Source organism: Anabas testudineus, chromosome 17 (assembly GCF_900324465.2).
Source record: "Anabas testudineus chromosome 17, fAnaTes1.2, whole genome shotgun sequence".
In the NCBI taxonomy this organism is placed as follows: domain Eukaryota; kingdom Metazoa; phylum Chordata; class Actinopteri; order Anabantiformes; family Anabantidae; genus Anabas; species Anabas testudineus.
Window position 1 is genome coordinate 4,590,774 of NC_046626.1, and position 22,112 is coordinate 4,612,885.

At 41.0% G+C, this 22,112-nt stretch overlaps 3 protein-coding genes across 4 annotated transcripts; 1 reads left to right on the forward strand and 2 right to left on the reverse strand.

Moving 5' to 3' along the window:
* Window positions 1-1,461: 1,461 nt before the first annotated feature.
* Window positions 1,462-5,119, reverse strand: selenop2 (selenoprotein P2). 2 transcript variants are annotated; one of them, XM_026373765.1, is made up of 5 exons: window positions 5,043-5,119; window positions 3,990-4,233; window positions 3,120-3,332; window positions 2,770-2,878; window positions 1,462-2,388 (listed from the first exon to the last, which is right to left on the reverse strand). In XM_026373765.1, the coding sequence occupies exons 1-5, from the start codon at window positions 5,071-5,073 to the stop codon at window positions 2,119-2,121; spliced, it is 867 nt and encodes a 288-aa protein (XP_026229550.1). In that variant the 5' UTR covers window positions 5,074-5,119; the 3' UTR covers window positions 1,462-2,118. The 2 variants fall into 2 exon arrangements, with proteins under 2 accessions (XP_026229550.1, XP_026229551.1); XM_026373766.2 differs by having other exon boundaries at window positions 5,036-5,094.
* Window positions 5,120-5,984: 865 nt separating this feature from the next.
* Window positions 5,985-8,777, reverse strand: si:ch73-382f3.1 (THAP and Tnp_P_element domain-containing protein). The gene is made up of 4 exons (XM_026375286.2): window positions 8,352-8,777; window positions 7,996-8,155; window positions 7,653-7,828; window positions 5,985-7,380 (listed from the first exon to the last, which is right to left on the reverse strand). The coding sequence occupies exons 1-4, from the start codon at window positions 8,499-8,501 to the stop codon at window positions 6,997-6,999; spliced, it is 870 nt and encodes a 289-aa protein (XP_026231071.1). The 5' UTR covers window positions 8,502-8,777; the 3' UTR covers window positions 5,985-6,996.
* A 223-nt stretch (window positions 8,778-9,000) lies between these two features.
* On the forward strand, window positions 9,001-12,389 carry toe1 (target of EGR1, exonuclease). The gene is made up of 9 exons (XM_026375285.2): window positions 9,001-9,419; window positions 9,618-9,658; window positions 9,837-9,933; window positions 10,125-10,283; window positions 10,444-10,557; window positions 10,712-10,860; window positions 10,982-11,144; window positions 11,309-12,083; window positions 12,125-12,389. The coding sequence occupies exons 1-8, from the start codon at window positions 9,306-9,308 to the stop codon at window positions 12,023-12,025; spliced, it is 1,554 nt and encodes a 517-aa protein (XP_026231070.1). The 5' UTR covers window positions 9,001-9,305; the 3' UTR covers window positions 12,026-12,083; window positions 12,125-12,389.
* The last annotated feature ends 9,723 nt before the right edge of the window (window positions 12,390-22,112 follow it).

Consider the following 22,112-nt stretch of genomic DNA (forward strand, 5'->3'; position numbering starts at 1 on the left):
ACTTTGATCTATACTTAGCAGCTAAAGGGTGATATTTCTCCACCAGAACTGATTGCTGGCAGCACGGAGAAAGATTTAAAACTGCATTCTGTAAAATACTGAACACATAATAAATAACAAGCTCATAAAATAGGCACTACCTCACTACCCAGTATAGTGTATAGCTAAAAGCTCCAGCTCCACCAACTACAACAGTAGAATTCAGTAATATGAAGGAGGAATATGACTGGCCTACTTTTACAGTTGATATTTTAAGTACACTGTACAATTTCAATGCACAGCTTACACCTGATATACCTTATACACAGCATTTGAGTGTTTACTGCAGCCTAAAGGATCTAAAAACTTCCTCCAGCACTCCTCCACACACTCTCCTCACAGTGTCACGGCATAATGTTGTTACCTAAGTTAGTTCCTTCTGGAGATAAGTCCGGTGCCAGCACCTTAATGCGTAACTGTAACCACCTCACTAAAACAAGTTTATCCTACAGCTCGTAGCCTCGATCGTTACTCTCATTCCGTGTTTCGTGCTTTAAAATGACACATGCATATCTATTCAAGCATTGTGTTTAATATTACCTCAGCAGTTTTAAGTGAGAGCACTAATGATCGTATAAGAAGAAGCAACTTCTGTGTGGACAGAACTGCTCTAAGTAGTTTAGTTCTGCTCTGTAGCTTCTTCACACAGATTTACAGAGGTAAATCCCCGACAGAGCCAGTACAACCTGCTGAGGTTTAACATGTAGCACATTACTGAATGGAAATGTAAAAGAAAATATTTTCCCAACTGGGAACATAAGAATATTTTAAAAGGTTACACCAACCTACTGTAAAGCTTTTTGGTTAAAACTACTTTTATACTTATAAAACCTGTATATAGATGATGTTGTACTGTTTAATTTAATTTAATTATCATCTGGTTATTAGATGCCCCCCTATGTAACCATCTGTGTAACATTTCATCTCTTACCTCTGTACCCTATGCAATATGTTGATTCAGTCAGAGAAAGAAAAAAAGATGCAGCTGCATATTTCATGTGAAATTCAACTATTAAGTTCATTTCATTATAACAGGTTTTGGACATGGCTGCTGCAGCGTTGAGGAAGTGACCTTACCTTCTTTCTCATGGTTGTGGTTTTTCTCCTCAGCTCACTCACCCACTGCTCAGCTCGTGCTGCATCTTAAGATGCACCGAGGTAATCCACCTGCTGTGTGTGTGTGTGTGTGTGTGTGTGTGTGCTTGGCTTGACACAGCTAAATCCTCTTTCACCTTCTAGTGTTAGAAATTTGAATTTTGTTGTACAATTCACTTGAATTATTACTTTTTAGCCCAAACAGTGGATGATTCATAATTTGAGGTGACTATTCAACTATTTCAGCAATTCTAAAATCAATGAACATGTTTACATATTAATATTATATCCCAAATTAATTATCATCAGACAAAATCATTTCTATCGATTTTATTCATTTCTAGACTTCTGGATTTAAAACACAACAACCTTATTGTTCATTACACACTCATGCAGTTCATGAGAATAAAAGAAAGTCCCATAAAAAAACACTGTGTGGATGTGTATCTTGTGCTGTTTCATAACTTATGACACTCAAGTTAACTTCACTTTCTTTGTTGGTCTATACACAATGAAAAACAAGTGAACATGGCATATCATGTGATATTTTACATTAAATGCTGAAATCTTTGAGTAATAAACATTATTGAATATTTAGACTAAATTAGTGTATTCGACTTTCCATCACTTTCCAGATTCCTTAAACGTATCTTCTAAAAAAGGATTAATGGAAGTAAAGTGAACTAGGAGAATCCACAATTGACAGTAACCTGACGGAGGTTTGCTCAGGAGTAGTTCACACCATCACCTGGCTCTGTGTGAATGACAGTAACAGTCTGTCCACCCCATCTCCTCACACACATCCATCTACAGGCTCCTGCAGGCAGGTTTTACACTGTTGACTTCATTAATGGGAGAAGATAGTGCAGGGCTGTTTGCTTTATCCACACAGAGGAGTGAGGCGTGGAAATACTAGCAGAGCAACCACAATCTGATTACTCAACTGCTCGTTACCTGCATACTCTAAATACAAAAATAAAAACATTAGTGGTGGTGATGCTGAGGATAGGTGTGGTGTTCATGATGACTGGCAGGAGGAGATTTCCGAGTTGTATCCGGATGAGGCTCAGACTCTTCCCTGTGACTGGTATCATGGTGATGGTGACGATGTTGATGAAGATTATGGATGTGGGAATGAGTTCCCGGTGCTATCTCTACCTCTTTAGTGTCCGGTTGAATCGTGGATGACGTAGTTGTTTGGTTAACGCTCTGCAGTGCTGTGCTGTTCTTGTCATATGATGAAGTCGAATTTGCCTGGGAAAGATGTGACGGCAGTTAGGACAAGTTGCTCTTGATTTAAAGCAGCAGTGATTGCGTTCATCTGGCCACTTGGGGGCAGCAAAATGAGCTTTTCCAAGACACAGCCGCCTCACCACAGTTTTTCCAGAAACTGCTTTGCCCAGTTCTCTGTTGATAAGCCTCTTTTGGTGTATGTTAAACACCTTTATCTGATCCCTTACTAATATAAACAGCTGTAATTGGAAGGGTTATGCCATTTTATTTAATCAATTGAAAATCATTTCTAAAGATGTATGTTACTATCCACAGAAACTTGTCCATGTGTGCAAGCATTTGCATTTGCGTGTGTGTGTGTGTGTGTGTGTGTGTTTATGTGCTACATGTGTGACTACTTACAGAGCAATTGCAGATGTTTTTCTGATAAGTAGCTCGGATTGCAGCTTCTACATAGGGCTGACTCAGATAGCTGTATGGTAGCACGATGTGGAAGGTCAGAAGACCACACCTAGACAAATAGAAATAAAAAAAGTTATGCTTTTTTAAATTTTTATAATACATTCATTTGCTTAAACTGGCCGTGGACATTGAAGATAAGTATTATTAATTTGGAGCAATTTCAAAAACCGTGACAATTGAGCCTAAAAAAACTGGGAACTCTATTTTATGCATTTCAACTGCTTAAAACGTTGCAGGGGTTATTTCTGGGATTCTTTTTTAGTGTTAAAAGTATCCAAATTTGATCTTACCTATCATAGACCAGGAAGTCATCTTTGTCACCATCCAGAACCTCCCACACATCCTTTTGAAAGATGGCCTGCTGGTACACAGGAACATCCGAGGGGGCCCTTTTCTTCAGCTCCCAGTACATTGCTCTGGAATGAGCCTCTCGCTCATTTACTATCATGAAAGCCACCTCTGTCATGTTACTGCGGTCCAGTCTGTCACGCAGGTCTTTCATGCTGCAGAGGGACAGACGCAGACAGAGAGAAACGAATCATTTTACCTCACTGCGGATGCACACAACTTGACAAGTCTCTGAAAAACAGCTCTTAAATGAAACTAGTGGACATGTAGTTCTTCAAAATAACGTTATCCACTCCACCAATTAACTTATGCATTGTGCAGTGTCAATCAGTTTGCCCAATGAAATGCTAAATGCCCAACAAGCTGCCATGTTGCAATCAATTTGTCGGTCTTAACAGTGGGTGCTACTAGAAGTTTTCACCAGAAAGTTCCTGGTACATTTTCTGTTATAGTTACTGTATATGTGCACAGGCCTTTAAAGTTCCTGAGCTGCCAAGATGTAATACTCCCTGATCAGGGACTTTTTAAGGAGGTAGAACTACAGCCCAGGAACTAGATTTAGACTCTGGCTCCTCTGGTGGAAATGGATCAGGAAAACTGCAGTGGAAACGACCCTAGCCTAAAACACAATATAGAAATATAAAACAATATGACGGATGGGTAAGAGAGAAAATGGATCTTTGATTTTCCTATCCAGATGTGCCAAAATGTCTTGTTTAAATGAGTGCTGTGACCAAATCTTTATAATGCCTCAGGATATTGTGTGATGTGTGTGCATCTAACTACTATATAGATACATGAAATCTTTTTACCTGGCAGCCTGCATGAGACAGAAATGTCAGCTGGCCTTCAGTAGGGCCACCACGACCACATTTCCCAGCACCTCGTTCATGGGTGCCCTTCCTCTGATCTCCCAGTGTGGGGCAGGTTTGCAGATCCTGGAGGCATCGTTGTCGCCCTCCACCAGCAGAGTTGTATGTGCGGCCCACAGCACACCTGGCAGGGCCGCACACAGATACAGCAACGAGAGAGAGCGCATTGTCCCTCCCTGGCTGCCTGGGGATACAGACGGGAGATGATGCTTGTTATGATCTGCAGCTTTTTGTAACCTTATTAAACAAAAAACACATATTAAGACCAACGCTATCCTTACTAAAGCCTCTCAATTGATTTCAATGCAGTCTGAAGGCTAAGGTGCACGTGCAGGCAGATCTAAAAGGACAGTGGGTTTTTGGCAGGTTTCTCCATCCCTGAACTAAATGGCCACTCAGTGTGATCCCAGAAAACAATTCAAAAAGTAAACAGCCTTTGTCTGGCTCATCACATGTGGAGATAATCGGCAAAGCAAGATCATTAGGAGGTAAACAGCGAACAGACAGAGACAGACAGGCTGGCAGGGAGACAGACAGGCTGAAAGACAAAGAGAGGCAGGGAAAGAAATATTAATAGCCACAAACAGTGCGGTCTTTGCGAACGCGGTCCACATCAGATTTAGTCTCTTAATTGTGTGCCTTTTATCAGCTCATTACAATTACTCAAAGTGTATTTGTTAAATTACAAGTTAGAATACATTTATTCTTAAACATCCAGCATACATGACAGAAACAGCATTCATGTATCTACTAACTAAGGATATCTACTAAATTCAGAAGTTCCTGAAAACAAACAAAGACAAAACTGATTGCGTTTTTAGAAACTAAGTTTCAGACAAACGCCACTGCTTATGTGTTGCCTAGCCGAATCATTCAGACAGAAAAATGATAAAATACAACAGTATATGATACAATTTACCCTTCAAAATAAAACACTGACAAATAATAAAAGTAAAACCAAATAGGAGCCCAGAGGAAAGACGAACCTCTTACCTGCCTCCTCTCTCTGTCCTGTGACCCACATAAAGAAGACACTAAACCCCTGTTGTTTTTAAAGCCTTTGGGGCTGACGGAGCACTTCCCCCAAATCAAACAGAGAGAGAGAGATAGAGAGGGAGGGCGCGAGGGGGACCCAGTCTCTCTCTTCTGTATTTGATGTTTGTACTGTACAGTCTGTACTGTACAGTCACTCATTTTAAATCTAGGTGAATTTAAAGTTGCTCAAATGAATGATGGCTGCATTCCATTTAGGTTTCCGATGACAGTGATGACTCACTTTTATTGCTTCCTTGAGTACAAGACTGTGATAACCCTCAAGGCTCTATAACGTTTGGCTTCAGTTCCTAACCTAGTGCTAATTTGCACATTTGTCCACGTTAACACACCCGACTAGGACGTCGAGCACGTTATCCCTGCTAAACATCAGCTTGTTTGCATGTTTGCTAAACACTGCTGTCCCTACAGCGGCACCGGCGTGACCCTGTGCTCCGTTTACTATCAAAAGGACTCTTGTATGTGACATTGATCTTGCCATCGAGCAATATTTGCGTTATTACTCGTGAGTCAGGCTTTGGACTGTGTGGAGGTGAATGCCACCAGGACAAACAAACCTATGGTTCCACTTTTTTACCCCAAAAGAAACCGGAATCAATGACTATCAGGCCAAAAAGGTCAAAGCGACAGGATTACGGCATAGAAATGGATGCACACTGTATACATGAACATGTACATGTACCAAACTTAAATACTCCACAAAGCTGGATCCAGCACTCCTGTATGCACAGCATTTATCTTTTAAACGTCATGCTGTCTTTAAATTCCAGTTCAACTGCAAAACAAATAGCTAATCTTTCACGTGAATGATTTGCTCAAAGTCCAAACTGGGCCAAGGTAAAATTCATCCTTTATTCAGGTTAAAGATAACTTTGACAGAAGTTACACACATCACCAGTGATTACGATGGTATTTGGAGAGACATGGGCTCAAGTTTTTTAAGACTAATGGAGCTGGAGGTTGTCAACTGTAATCCAACCAGTGAGCATGTCAATCTGACCGGTGCACTGACGGCAACAATGCTCTTTATCTGCTCCTGATACGCCCTGCACACAGCACTGCCACTGTAGCACAATGTCAGGTGAGCACTGCAGCCTGTCTTTCAGCACAGGCCACAGCTTGTGCTACAAGTTAGAGGAGGCTTTTTCAAGCGGAGCTGTTTGATTGATTGTGTTTGAATGCAAACATAATCCCACACACTTTACACACACACACACACCATCATTTGGCGCAATTTACTAAAAGTTAAAGCTTGCATAAAGTACAGGGAATCGTTGATATTATAACATGTTTACAACCCAGAGTAGTCCTCATAATAAGAGAATAATCAAACAAAAAATATGAGTTTATTTCTCTTATACATTTGAGTATACCAAATATAATCAGGGTTTTATTGAAGACGAAGAAGAAAACCTTTATTAGTCCCACAGTGGGGAAATTGTGCATGTAAACAGTGAAACACACAAAAGCAGCAAATTCAACAGGCTTTGTGCAACTTTTGTCTATACTTCACACACAGTCTCTTTACTCACAGACTCTCAGGGGTGGACTGCCTTGCCACAGACTACATTGTACATCTCATTCCATGTTCAACTCATACTGTAGCTCGACAATTCCCTAGCAACACACACCATAAGCACTAACCTACGCTAGCTGCATCTCACAAAGCAAAGCTGTGTCTTAGTGGTGCAGATCACGAGCACAACCACGACATTTCAAATCTGTGAACTTATGAACTCGGTCAAGAGAAGCTTATTTTGTACTGACACTTAAGTCTTTGAGAAAAGAGATAAGAAGCATAACGTGCCCATCTTTTCTGCATTAAAGATGTTTAATGCTGCAAATTCTGCACAGTCTTCCTTTAGTTGGAGTCAGTGGATGCAAACAGCCAGGATCATGACAAAACACCAATAAGTTCCTCCTCATCATTGTCCCCATCAACTTCTGTAGGACTGGCGCAGGTGGTCATGAGCCCCAGGCCCAGCTCCGCCAGCTCCTCACAACTCATATCAGTCGTCACCATGATCTTAGTCTCCACGCGATTACACAGAGTCCTGTAGGAGGGCAATGGGTATCCCAGTTCTCTCAAGTACTCATAACCTTTGGTGCCGACCGCACAGCGGATCTTGCGGGCCTTCAGGATGGTCTCTGGAGACCAGACGGCACGTCTGGAGCGCTTTGTGAGGGACAGGGCTCGGATCTGGTCCTCGTAAAGAAAGTTCTGGAGGCCCTTTTCAATTCGATCCAAGCGATACAGACGTTTCTTCATCTCCTCTGCCTGATGGAGACAAAAAGAAGACAGTTCAATAAGCCTATAACAGTTAAACATTATGGCTCATTTCAATTTATGACATGATTTATGATATTCATTCTTTGGTAATTTCCCAAAATTACACTTTTTCTACATCTGTGCCACCAAAGCTAACACAGTATTATATCCAATAATTAATTAAACCAGAAAATGAAAGATGTGCAGCCACTTTAAAGGAAAAAAAGTGAGAAAAACAAACAGCCATTTGTTAAAAAAAACAGCACCAGCATCTTGCCCACCTCCTTCTGTAGCCTTGCAGTATGCTGCATCTCCTGTTCCAGCTGTTTCTTGAGGAGCTGACACTGTGTGCAGGGCTGCTGGCTCTCAGCTGTCCTGTCTGCATCCTCCTCCTCCATGCCAGGCAGAGGCGTGCGCCTGGCATAGCCGTGGTCCCCAAAATTGAGTTCCTTCTCCACTACGGACGCAGAGCAAAGTCTAACTAGTACTGTATTACTGCTGCATTTTAAACTGATTCTGTTGTGTTAAATAAAAATTGGTTTAAAACATCCAGGATAATATTGCATGAATGAGGATGCACAATGCTAAAAGTAAGGTAAAAGAAAATATTCAGTTTTCAGTTACCTGGTTCGTGTTTCAGGGGCAGCAGGATGTACGAGGTGGTGACTGCAGGGTAAGGGGGGTCTCCAACATTGAACAGGGTTGGGATGGCATTGGGCTTCAGCTTCTTTCCCCCAGCTGGAGACCTGGCAATCTCCTCAAACTGGCTCTGCTCAAAGTGATCCTTGGGGAAAAGAAAAACAGGAAAGTCCACACTGACACCTTCAGCCCAAACACAAGAGCCCTCCTCATGCACAGAGCGAGTACAACACAAAGTAATAACTCAACCAAAAAGATAACGCACTGATCAACAGAAACACTACTCTTCACTGTATTAAAGGTGATCTCCAGGTGACCAGTGCTGCCTCTGTGGGACTAACCTGACACAGTCTGGAGTGGGGAGTTGGTTCAAAGTCCCGTCGGCAGTTCATCACCCATTTCTTCTTGCGAACTGGGTCTTTGGGGAATCGAAAGAGCTGTTTGCCTATGCTGGTTGAATTGGAGCAGTTCGGAGCGGAGCAGCCTCCCATTGCAGCAGTTAAACCAGACAGCAAGGTTAAATTTAGCAGATGTTAACTTAGCTTGGCAGCCAATGACTGGGGGGATTTAAATCATCACTCTCAGCTAACTACTTACGCAGCGTCAAAACAAGAAATTGTAATATTTGCATTAAATGTTAACTCGTGGAAACCAGAGTGCTGTCCCGCAGCCTATTACAAGGTATTTTATGGGTACAAGTTAAAATACTTTATCAGAGATTAAATGTTTCTGACTTTGTTTGAGCCAAAATGGCGGACTTCTCCTCGGTGGTTCAGATTGGTGACGTATTGTTTATGTGTGCCTATCGCAATCGCCTGTTTAAAAATCGTCCTTTAAAGGCAACCAATCAACCAGAGAATTTTCTTTTAACGCCTGGTACATAATGTCTGGTTAAATTTAGCATCATTCAAATGCAATTACAATGTTAACATTGAGAGAAAAAAATGTATTTGCGCTCTGGCAATAGTTAAACTACTACGACTTTTAGTGACAGGACCCGAAGAAGCCATGGAAGCACGTTGAAATGTTTACGGTTGAGAAGCTGGAAGCTGCCAGCGCTTAAAATGCAAATTATTAACATCTGCTAAAGTAAATACATAATTTATGAAGCCGATATAAGAGTTAGGCAACAAGCGCAAGGTATTCACATAGAATAGCTGATAATGGACAATTGTGCTAGGTCGTTATTTCTAAATATATCCAGTTAAGTTAGCAGTTGGTAGTTAGTTAACTGTCCAGCGAACCCATGAAAATAAGCAGTTACCTTTTTGTAGAGTAATTACGCTGAGACAAATATGGCATCTTCGTTTGTAGTCCCAATTATTGATGTCCAGAATGATAACTTCAAAGAGCTTTGGCCTGCTATGGTTGTCGCCATTAAAACGTCTTCTTTCGTTGCACTGGACACGGTAAGTTCTTGTGTCTCCTCTACCAGCGTACACCTGCCTTCAACTCACCTTTACATGTACGTGGAATTAACCCGAGTGTTTAACCTCATGTTTGTTAACACTTGTGACCACTGTTTGGGCAAAGTGACAGTCGGCCCACATGTATGAAGTTACAATAAAGGTTAATGAGAGACTCTAATGGTCCCTGTGTTGATTCAGGAGCTGAGTGGTCTTGGAAACAGGAAGTCCTTGTTGGCAGAGTGAGTACAAACTGTTATCATCCTGTTTTTGGTACCAGCTTCTCTCACCTACCAGAAATAGTATTGATAAGCTATAAATGATGCTATAAACAGGTTTCTGAGTTCGTGCCGTGCATTCTCCTTTATAGTGACTGACTGCATGTTTCTGTCCTGACTCTCACTGTGCTGTTTTGTTCAGATCTATAGAGGATAGATATAAAGCCATATGTCATGCGGCTCGCTCTCGCTCCATCCTCTCCCTGGGAATTGCCTGCTACAAGAAACAGGACTCCAAGGTACAACAAGATCCTGTGGCTGTTAGGCTGTCATACCAAACTGATAATTAGATATTTCAAATGGACGTATGCTTGTAGATCAATGCTGGTTTGGTAGCTCAGGCAGGTGATTTGTGTATTTTAGGGATGTCAAATAAGAGAATTTCCTGTTGCTCACATGTTGTGTCCTTCATCTTTTCTTTTTGACCCAGGCTGCAGACACATACCTGGTGCAGGTCTATAACCTGACGCTGCTGTGTTCAGAGGAGTACATCATCGAGCCCCAGTCAGTCCAGTTTCTGGTGCAACATGGATTCGACTTTAACCAGCAGTATGCCCGTGGAATCCCGTACTGCAAGGGCAATAATAAGGTGCTGATGCTTCACATGGTGCTGTTTGTTGTATTGTGTCTTCTGAGCCTTTCCCTGTTATGAAGATAACATAGAACAGGACTGAGGAAAGACTATTAGACTTCCTTCTGGGCTGCTGTTGGTTTTCAAGCTGTCCTTCTCTCTTGTTCTTCTGTGTAAGGGAGGAATAGATGGCCGGGGTGTCCACATCCGGGCGTTATTCACTGAACTGCTGCGCGCGAGGAAGCCTGTCGTGCTCCACAACGGTCTCATCGACATGGCTTTTCTTTACCAGGTACTAAATAGTGTCTATAGTTTTATTTAATTTAGTTAAACAATAAATAATGATTGAGGAAGTTTTACGTACAATTTGTTTGTATCCAACAATCAGCTTTCAAGCCTCATGTGGCTTAGAACGCACATGACTTATCTTCTTTCTTTGCAACCAGAGTTTCTATGCTCATCTGCCCGAGCGCCTGACCACCTTCACCGCCGACCTGTCTGAAATGTTTCCTGCTGGCATCTATGACACCAAGTATATCACTGAATTTGAGCTCCGGCTCACTGCCTCCTATCTGGAGTATGCCTATAAGAAATGGTGAGCATAGGTTCATGCTACAGTCTAGGCATTAATATACACTGTAGAAACACATCGTTGAATAGTTTCTCGCGTCTTGCTCATTCATTCATTCCCTCATATAATCTCCTCCGCTGTCCAGTAAGCTGGATAACAGTCGCAGTGTGACCTCCGGAGGGACTGGACCTCATGTGCATGTGGAGTTCTGTCAGTATGCCGGGCACATGTCCAGCTATGTGGACTTCAGAGTGTGTCCAGCTGTAGCCTCTGCTGACAGACAGAGTGATATCTGCCAGCGCTTCTCTGTGAGTTTCAACCTTTTATTCTTTTTACATTATTAGTGAGTTAGTGAGTGAATTGACAAATGTAGAAATAAATGTTTAGTGTCTAAACTGAGAACATATACAGTCTCTTCCCTTCTGTATCTGTGTAACTTTCTGTATTAACTGTGTGTGTTTTTGTGTGACAGGCATTTGGCTGGTGTCCGAATGGAGCTCAGTGTGCATTATCCCACGACACGGACCTTATCATCCTACAGGATGAGAAAGGTAAAGAAGACAAAAGAAAAAAGAGGAAGAGGCAAAGGGAGAAGAAGAAGAGTGGAGGAGAGGTAGCAGAAGGCTCCCATTTATTTGACGGTGCTCCTGAAAACAAAATGCCGCACATGGAGGTGGATCCTGAAGAAACACCAGGTGAGCAGCACACGGCCGAGCCGTGTCCTGACAGCGCCCAGCAGAACGAAGGAGGGAGCGTGCGAACAGGCAACGAGGGGAACGGTGTATGTGAAGACAACACAGACTCCACGGCAGCTGACGACACAAACATCAATAGAAACGATGGTGCAGAAAGTAGAACAGGAGGAAGCAGCGAAAACAGCAACCGTGCAACAAACACAGGCAGTCAGAAGAAAACAACTGACACTGGTACACACAGAGCGGGGTTTGATGCCTTTATGACTGGATTCATCTTTGCCTGCTCATACAGCATCGGACAGAAGGAAAAAGCTGGAGCAGCCACAGAGGAGAAGGAGCCAGAGGAGGACGAGCAGTTGTGGCTCCCCAGCTGCCTCAATAAGGTCTACCTCAGTGGCAAGGCAGCTCCTCTCAACGTGGTGAAAAGCACCTTCTCCAAGTCGTCCAAGGCCCACGTCCAGAAGATGGAGATGGTGTGGGGAGGAAGGGTGTAGTCTGATGACAGATGTAGCATTCATGGACCCCAGAGGATGAATCCTGCAGACTGTTGTGAGCCAATGATTCTTCCTTTAGCACCACAGTGACTGTTTTTGGTTTTCATTAAAATAAGAACTGGTAGAGACGTCACCAGGTCAAACTCCTGTTTCATTTGACCAAATTGCTTTGAAAGCTGATTATCTTAATTATCTTTAAAGTTAGTATGCTAACATGCTAAAATAAGATGGTGCTACATGCTAACCATATATTTTTTTTTAATAAAGATGCACATGAATTTACTACTTTCCATCTTAATTTGGTTTGGATGTTTTTCAGTTTTTGACTGTTGGACAGGAAAATATTAAAACAATTTAATGCGAAGTCAGTTGAAGCAGCTTGGTTTTTATTCAACAATTTTCAATTTTGTGTTTTTTTGCCTAAATCTATCATTAAAATGTGATCGGATCTTCAACTAAGTCACAAATATCAGCAAACACAATATTTCTAAACTAATAAAACACACTCGTGATCTTTATTATGTCTTTATTGAACAGATCCATTAAGAATACAGCATGATGGTGCAAAAAGTAAGTGAACCTTATGTCCAGGAGCAACGCTGAACCATTCTTCCTCACAAAATTGCATCAGCTCAAACATATTCTTCATTCCACAGCATCTCATTTGGATTGAGGTCTGAGCCCCGACTGGACTCTAGAGTTAGATTTATTGTGATGAGTGATGTCTGTCATTCTGTAGTAGATTTATCTTTTTGTTTAGGTTTGTTGTTCTGCTGCTTCACCCTGCCTCTACTGAGTGGTTATTAAAACACCTTTTCACCATTACTCTGTATGTTTAATGTGTGTGTTCAATAAAGACATGAACGATCATGACATCACAGTTATAAAACAGTCTTTAGTCATGTTGGCTGCTCCTTAAGCACTAATAATCCCTGAAGTATAGAAGAGTCTGCTGAGGTTTCTCACTGGACAAGGACAGGGAGTTGAGAAATCCTCTAATTCCACATAAACAGAAACATGGTGAACTCAGCTAACATTTCCTCTACTTTGGCGCCACCTTCAGACCAAACATCTGATTTTGTTTTGTTTTTTTTACAACCTGTTCTTCCGATGAGCAAAGTTTTGTCCATCTTATCCCTCTCTTTATCTATCCAACATGTTTGTGGTGTGTTACTGTTAGAGAAGAAAGAGTAACTGCATATTTCTTGATAGCCTGGTTATACTTTATAAGTTGGTCATCATTATGAGCCAGACGTTATGTTCGGTCTTACAAACCCAAAGTGATGCTTAAAAGTTTAATCCCAGCATTGAACCTTGGTTAAATATTGTCAATCTCTGTTTTCTGATCTGTGCGTATGTCAAATGCACTTCTTCAAATGAAAGCTTTGTATTAACCCAACATGACTAAAGAAAGAATCTCGCACAACAGATTATTTAAGAGGTAGACGCTTGTTTTTATTCCATTCAATGTCAAAGCTACTGCTTTACCAAATGCTGACAGTGGTTCAGTTGGCTTCTTCTCATGAACTGCAGGAAGAGTTCTGCACTGTGAGATCAGAAACATGTCGTGAACACCATCTCAGTGTTTTTATGTTATGTTAACTGTATTAATTGTGTTTTTATGATATGTTAATTGCTGAGCAGACAAAAAACAGAACAAATACTATAAATTAGTCTGATGAAACGGACACAACCACTGTTCTCCATCTTGTGGTCATCTCATCTTGTAAGGAATCAGGATATCATCTGCATGTACGCTGAAACGATATGTCTCTTTAAAAAGGTCAATTCAAATCAAAAAGAATGCAAAGACAAAGCTTCTTTGAATTAAGATAGGATAAAATAAGATAAACTTTAATAATCCCTAAAAGGAAACAGGTAGTCTTGTATATAAAAAGAAGTTAGTGATCATCTTCCATTAGCATTAGGGTGTTGTAGAACCTGATGGCTGTGGGGAAGAAGGAGCTCCTCTATCTTTCAGTTTTCAGTCTGCAGCTACTTCTCTGGTCCATCAGGATGTTGTGTAGGGGATGGTCCAGAGATTATTAGATTAGATATCTATTATAGATTAAGATATATCTAATATCTAAAGATTAGATATTAGATCTTACCTTTTCCAACATGATGTGAACAGCAGTAGCTCAGGTGGTCTTCTTATTTTGTCTCCAAATAAGAAGCTTGTACTGACCTTTTAGTTCACAGTGAACAGCAGCAGCTCAGGTGAAGAAACACAAGAACAGAGAACAACAAATCATTTAGTTAGTAAGTCAAATTATTTCTGTATTTGTTGAATCAGTTTGTAACTAGTTCACACAACAGCATACATTGATGTCTAATATAATCACACAAGCTCACACTTACCTTTTTCATCCTCAGTGAACAGCAGCAGCTCGGTTGTGCAGTAAGAGCAGGAACAGAGAAAGGGTTGAACAGGGTTAGGACTGGAGACAGCCATGTCACACAGCGTAGCCATCTCCCCTTTCCATCTGTCATCAATGAGCTTCACTGAGAGAATGTGACTTATGGGAGATTCGTGCCAGCCACCCCCCGGTTCCACTCCGACTGTACAGACTTCACAGACCAATCAGTAGGAGTCACTAGAGCTGTAGAGGAAGACGGTGTTAACAAGCACGTACGTGCTACAGTCACAGGGGTGTCGACAGGGTGTCGACAGCCTGCCAGACGCAAAAAAGTTTGTTATTGTGTACCGTCCTCCTGTCCCTTACTCTGAGTTTTTAACTGAATTCTCAGAGTTTCTATCTGATTTAGTTCTTAGTGCAGATAAAGTCATTATAGTGGGTGACTTTAATATCCATGTAGATGTTGATGATAACTGCCTCAACACTGCATTTAATTCACTATTAGACTCCATTGGTTTTACCCAAAATGTAAATAAACCCACTCACTGTTTTAATCACACCCTTGATCTTATTCTGACATACGGTGTGGAAGTTAATCAGTTAATAGTTTTTCCCCAAAACCCTCTTTTATCTGACCATTTCTTAATTACATTTGAATTTACAGTACCAGACTTTACTAAACCTACAGATAAGATTCAATACAGTAGATGTTTATGTGAAAATGCTGTTGACAAATTTAAGGAACTGATTCCATCTTTTATTTCAGAGCCATGTACCAACACAGAGGAAGGCAGTTATTTCAATGTTACTCCAGCACAATTGGACTATCTTGTTAATAGTACTGGTGCTTCACTTGGAACAATACTTGATACTGTTGCTCCTCTGAAAAAGAAACTAGTGAGTCAGAGGAAGTTAGTTCCTTGGTACAATTCACAAATCCGTAGCTTAAAGCAGAAATCACGTAAGCTGGAAAGGAGGTGGCGTTCCACCAATTTAGATGAATATTGCCTAGCCTGGAAAGATAGTTTAATAATATATAAAAAAGCCCTGCGTAAAGCTAGAACTTCATATTACTCCTCATTAATAGAGGCAAATAAGAACAACCCTAGGTTTCTTTTCAGCACTGTAGCCAGGCTGACAAAGAGTCATAGCTCGGTTGACCCTAGTATTCCCTCAACTCTCAGCAGCAATGACTTCATGAATTTCTTTACAAATAAAATCATAACTATTAGAGAAAAAATTGATCAGATCATCCCTGCATATAGCATGGATTGTACAACAACTCTAGATCCACGCTCGTACTTAGACTGCTTCCTCCCTGTAGATCATTCTGAATTAATTTCAGTAATTAATTCCTCTAAACCATCAACATGTGTCTTAGATCCCATCCCAACTAGACTCCTCAAGGATGTCTTACCTTTGATCAGCACGTCCATATTAGATCAGATCAATCTGTCTTTACAAATAGGCTACGTACCACAGGCTTTTAAGGTTGCTGTAGTCAAGCCCCTACTCAAAAAGCCTACTCTGGACTCAGGGGTCTTAGCGAATTATAGACCAATATCCAATCTGCCCTTTATCTCTAAAATCCTTGAAAAGATAGTTTCTAAGCAATTGTACGACCACCTACGTAGCAATAACTTGTATGAAGATTTCCAGTCAGGATTTAGAGTACATCATAGTACAGAAACAGCACTGGTAAAGGTCACTAATGATCTTCTATTAGCATCAGACAATGGACTACTCTCTATACTCGTCTTGTTAGATCGTAGTGCTGCATTCGACACTATAGATCACAACATTTTATTACACAGACTGGAACATGTCATTGGAATCAAAGGAACAGCACTAGAGTGGTTTAAATCGTATCTATCGGATAGATTTCAGTTTGTACACGTTAATGATGAGTCTTCCATGCACAGCAAAGTCAGCTATGGAGTTCCACAGGGATCTGTGCTTGGACCGATTCTTTTCACGTTATATATGTCCCCTTTAGGCAATATTATTAGGAAACACTCTATAAATTTCCATTGTTATGCAGATGATACCCAGCTATATTTATCTATGAAACCAGGAGAAACTAATCAATTAGTCAAACTTCAGGAATGCTTAAAAGACATAAAGGCCTGGATGACCTCCAATTTCCTTCTCTTAAATCCGGACAAGACAGAGGTTATACTGTTTGGGCCTAAAAATCTCAGCGACACTATGTCTAAACACATTCTCACCATTGATGACTTAGTTCTGGCCTCAAGTAATACTGTAAGAAACCTCGGAGTTATCTTTGATCAGGATATCTCCTTCACTTCATACATAAAAGAAATCTCTAGAACTGCCTTTTTTCACCTAAGAAACATTGCTAAAATTAGGAGCATCCTGTCCCAAAGTGATGCTGAAAAACTAGTCCATGCATTTGTTACTTCCAGACTGGACTATTGTAATTCATTATTAATAGGATGTCCCAATAACTCATTAAAGAGCCTCCAGTTAATCCAAAATGCTGCAGCCAGAGTTCTGACTGGAATTAGCAACAGAGATCATATTTCTCCAACGTTAGCTTCTCTCCATTGGCTCCCTGTTAAATCCAGAATTGAATTTAAAATTCTTCTCCTAACTTATAAATCCCTTAATAATCAGGCTCCATCTTATCTTAAAGACCTCATAGTTCCTTATCTTCCAAGCAGAACTCTCCGTTCTCAGACTGCAGGTTTACTTGTGGTTCCCAGAGTTTCCAAATGTAGAATGGGAGGCAGAGCCTTTAGCTACCAAGCCCCTCTCCTGTGGAACCAGCTCCCAGTTCAGGTTCGGGAGGCAGACACCGTCTCTACATTTAAGACTAGACTTAAAACTTTCATTTTTTATAAAGCTTATAGTTAGAGATGGATCAGGTGACTCTGAACCATCTCTTAGTTATGCTGATATAGGTTATTCTGCTGGGGGACCTCTACTGATAAACTGAGCTCCTCTTCTCTCTCCTTTCTCCTGTATCAATGCAAATGCCACAATTGCATGTCATTAACTTTGTGTCTTCTCTCTCTTTTAGTTGTGTTTCCTCCTCTCTGTCTCCCTCTCTCTGTACTTTTCTGCAGGTATCCTCGGCCTGGAGCTGTACATCTCCAGAATCCAGTTCATCTGCCCAATGTTCTTGATGCTTGTTGTTGTCTTTATTGCTTGTTGTTGTCTTTATTGCCTGCTGTTCTTTTCTCTCTTCTCTTTCCACTCACCCCAACCGGTCGAGGCAGATGGCCGCCCACTATGAGCCTGGTTCTGCTGGAGGTTTCTTCCTCTAAAGGGAGTTTTTCCTCTCCACTGTTGCCTAAAGCTTGCTCAAATGGGATTGTTGGGTTTTCTCTAATATTTTGTATAAATATTTTCTGTAAGGTCTTAAACCTTACACTGTAAAGTGCCTTGAGATAACTTCTGTTGTAAATTGGCGCTATACAAATAAAATTGAATTGAATTGAATTGAAAAACCAGGCTTCGGGATGAAAGAAACATCGATGCAGCCACCAGTGATGAAATATGAAAATAAAACAAACAAGTCCCAGTGCCAGACGCTACCTGGGATGTTGGTTACTATGTGAAGTACTGGTCCTGCCAGACGGAGAGGACAGTCAACAGAGACCATTATAAGGAATTTCTGCAATCATCCTGTGGGATCACTCCGAACTGCTCTCATCAGACCACCGTGGCCTCTTAGGAGCAGCCTCCTCATCGTCACTCTCCTCCCTGCTTCTTCTTCTGGACGAGCTGAGGACACAAGACGAGGGAAGTACCTGGTCTTCTTCCTGAGAGCTATCATCCAGACTAACAACATCAACTCGGGATCATCGTCAAGTTCTTCCTCAATTTCCTCTTCTCTCCTGCTGGTGGGACTGTCAAACCTGTAGTAACCGTCAGCATCTCCACCACCTCTCTCCACCACCACTTCATCCTCCAGTCCAAAGATGTCTAGCTCTTCATCCTCTTCCTGGTCGTCAGGAGGAAGTGGAGGATTGAGGACGATGTCTTCGGGCCTTGCAGCATCATCAGGGTCCTCAAAAGGGCGAAAGAAGCCAGCTAAAGGAAAATATAACAGAAAAAAAAGTCACATTCTGCACTTAAACCAACAGGAGGCAGGTAACCATGTAAACCGCTTTTATAAAAATCCTCTATTACAGGTATTAGGCCTGTTTTTGAAATGCTACTTTAATACAACTATAAAAACATAATTTAAAAAAGTATACAATTTAGCAGAGTAGTCTGACTTGACATTAGATACTATAGTAATATTACTTTGCATTGTATAAATTAACATGTGAAAAGTCTTTTATTGTTTGTTTTTATTTCAGAAACTTTACCTAATTTAATCTGCATTAATTTATCAGATTGTATATTCTGCATATAAATCATTATTATATAGCATCTCTACACTGTACTTGAATACAGTAATTACTTATTACCTAATTTAAGACTAATGTCCACTTCATGAGAAACACTAAAGCTTCAATTCAGTGTTGATCGACTAACAACAGAGCTTTTCCATCAGAACCACACAAACGTCTATGTCTTATCTGCACTAAACTGCTCGTTTAATGCTGGTTACTGAACTTCAACTAACTCCACTACCTCCACCGATCAACAAGTTTAGATTTTAGTTTTAGATTTTTCAAAAAAAGGCCCAGTCGCCATCTTTTTTTTTAACCAAATCGGCGACGATAAATTTGGAAAATTTGATGCTCTCAAACCAAAATAACACTGTTTTCAAATCACTCCACCATTGTTGACACACTCCACACCTGTCCCGGCAAAATCCCTCTATTCTTTTTTATTTTTATTTATTTTATACCGAGAAAACGTCAAGTATGTGTGTTTTTAAAGGTTTTGTTTAAACTCAACTATTCTCACCAATTTACTTTTTCTGTACTTAAAACATTTTAACACACGTCTGATTAATTAATGAGGTGGTGGAGGTTACATTAAAATGCAGGTGCTGCGCTGCTATAGGCTGTCCCCTCGGTGACGTCAGTGAATGACAGCTCGAAGATGCGGCGCAGTCCCGCTGCACATGTGTCTGTTTCTCACCTTTACACACTAAGACTAATGCAGCAGCAGCAGCTGGAAGCGTGCATGGAAAACATCAAGACACGTGTGCAGCTAAACTAACTGATTCGTTTCCATCTGCTCTGGACAAACAGTCGTAGCCTCAACGCTGTCAACTGCATCAGGTAGAAAGTGTGTCAAGTCCTAGTAAATACGTGTAGTGTCAGTAGGAACATGATGGATGTAGCTGCTGCAGCCTCCAGCTATTTTCATATGAGCTGTTTCACACAAATACCACATTTGTACTGTGAAATGATTTCGATTGAAGAAGATCTCCAATACTGCTTTACTGTCTGTCACAATAAACTGGTTGCTGAATGTTTTTTCTGGCTCACTACATGTTAGTATTTTTATTTTTTCAAATCTTATGTCCTTCACAGCCAGATGACATGTTTTATTCTGCCTTGCAAAAACTCTTACACATCTCTGTTGCTAAGGTAAAACCCCACCCGTCAGTGGTAAGATATGTAAAGTGTATAATTTCAAATAATGAATTCAAGGTCACAAACTGATGGACATTCTCCTGCAGGATTTTCTGGTAGAGCCGCAGAATTTATGGTTCTATCAACTGTATCAGTCATGGTCTAGGTCCTGAATCTGCAAAGCAGCCCCAGACCATCACACTACCAGCAAGTTTGACTGCTGCTATGACATCGTCTTCATAAAATGCTGCGTTATTTTCTCCAGGTGTAACAGGCCGCACACCCGACCCCCACAACTTCTGTCTCATCAGTCCACATAATATTTTCCCCATTGTCTTGAGGATAATCAAAATGTGTATTGGCAAACTTCAGACAAGCCTTTGTGGTTTTTTTAACCAGCAGTAGCTTTCACCTTGGATGATAATGGTAAAATCATGAACACTGACCTTAACTGAGGAAAGTGATGCCTGCGGTTCTTCAGATTTAGTTCTGGGTTATTTCATGACCTCCAGGATGAATCGTTGTTGGGCTCTTGGAGTAATTTTGGTAGGCTGACCACTCCTCGGAAGGTTCAAACTAGTCTGTTCACCTTGTTTCCATTGGTGAATAATGGCTCTTACTGTGGTTCACTGGCGCCACGAAGCCTTAGAAATGGCTTTGTAACCCTCTCCAGACTGATACATGTCAAGTGTAATTTGTTCTTGAAATTCTGTAGATTGTGTTAATAAAGGAAATCCTCGTAGATGATGGGTGAAGTCTGCTTTCTCATAAATGTATTTTCACTAACTTTAATATGAACAGTGTGAAAAATAATTATTTGATCCTCACTGATTTTGTAAGTTTGCCCACCTAAAAGCAAATTAAGGGTTTTCACAGGTTTATTCTGATAGATAGCAAATATCAACCAAAAATCCAGAAAAAGCGTGATACAAATGTTATTAATTTAGTTGCATTTTAGTGAGTAAAAGAAGGCAACTGTCCCAGAATCTTCCAGTCAAAACTCACCACCATGGGCAAGACCAAAGAGCTGTCAAAGGACATCCGGGACAAGATTGTAGACCTGCAAAAGGATGGAATGGGCTAAATGGAAGAAATATAAATTTCATCATCAATCGCACTCACTCTGGAGCTCCGTGCAAGATTGTGCATCATGGGGTGAAGATGATCATGAGAAAAGTGAGAGATCAGCCCAGAACCACACTAGAGGAGCTTGTGAATGATCTCAAGGCTGTGGGGACCACAGTCACCAAACAAACCACTGGTAACACAATACGCTGCCATGGATTGAAATCCTGCAGCGTCCACTAGGTCCCTCTCCGCAGAAAGCCACATCTACAGGTCATCTGAAGTTTGCCAATGAACATCTAAAGGATTCAGAGAAGGACTAGGAGAAAGTGCTGTGGTCAGAGAAGGTGGAAACATTATGCTGGGCTGTTTCCCTGCTAAAGGTACTGGCCGACTTTGCTGGGTTGAGGGGCTAATGGACGGGCCCATGTATTGTAAAATCTTGAGAATCTTGATGAGAACCTCCTTCTCTCAGCCAGAACACTGAAGATGGGTTGTGGATTGCTCTTTCAGCATGACAGTGACCCACAACATGCAGCTAAGGCAACAAAGGCGTGGCACAAGAAGAAGAATATTTAACTCACTGAAATGCAACTCAATTTATATAATTTGTATCGTAAAAAAATTCAAGACACTAAATTTCTTTGTAAGTGGCAAACCTACAAAATCCGTAGGGGATCAAAAAGATTTTTCCCCACTCCCCTTAACTCTAACCACTATTTTTATGCTGCATAACATCACACCAACCTTACTCCACCCCTAACCAGTTATGAAGGCCTACTCCCAAGCCTTGACCATTTCTGCTGTGGTCTAGTCTTAAAAGATCTGCTACATGCACTGCTGCGTGTGTACCTGTGAGTGTAGGTGTCGGTGTGGATATCTACAGAGCTTGACTCATTTGAAAAGACTATAAATAAGGCCTGATGCAAAGTTGACTATATATACAGGAAACAAATAGCCACTTTTCTGTAAATTGGAAAAAAATGTATTCATGGGTGGTCTCGATGAGGGGGAACCAGAGTTCAACTCAACAGGCCTGTGGGAGCACATCAGACAGGAAAGGTTGGAAACCACTGCCTTAAAGCATACATTAAAAGCAACAGGCTTCTCATTAGGCTTGGCATATTTCTAAAACATCAGTTACTGTGCAGAACTGCA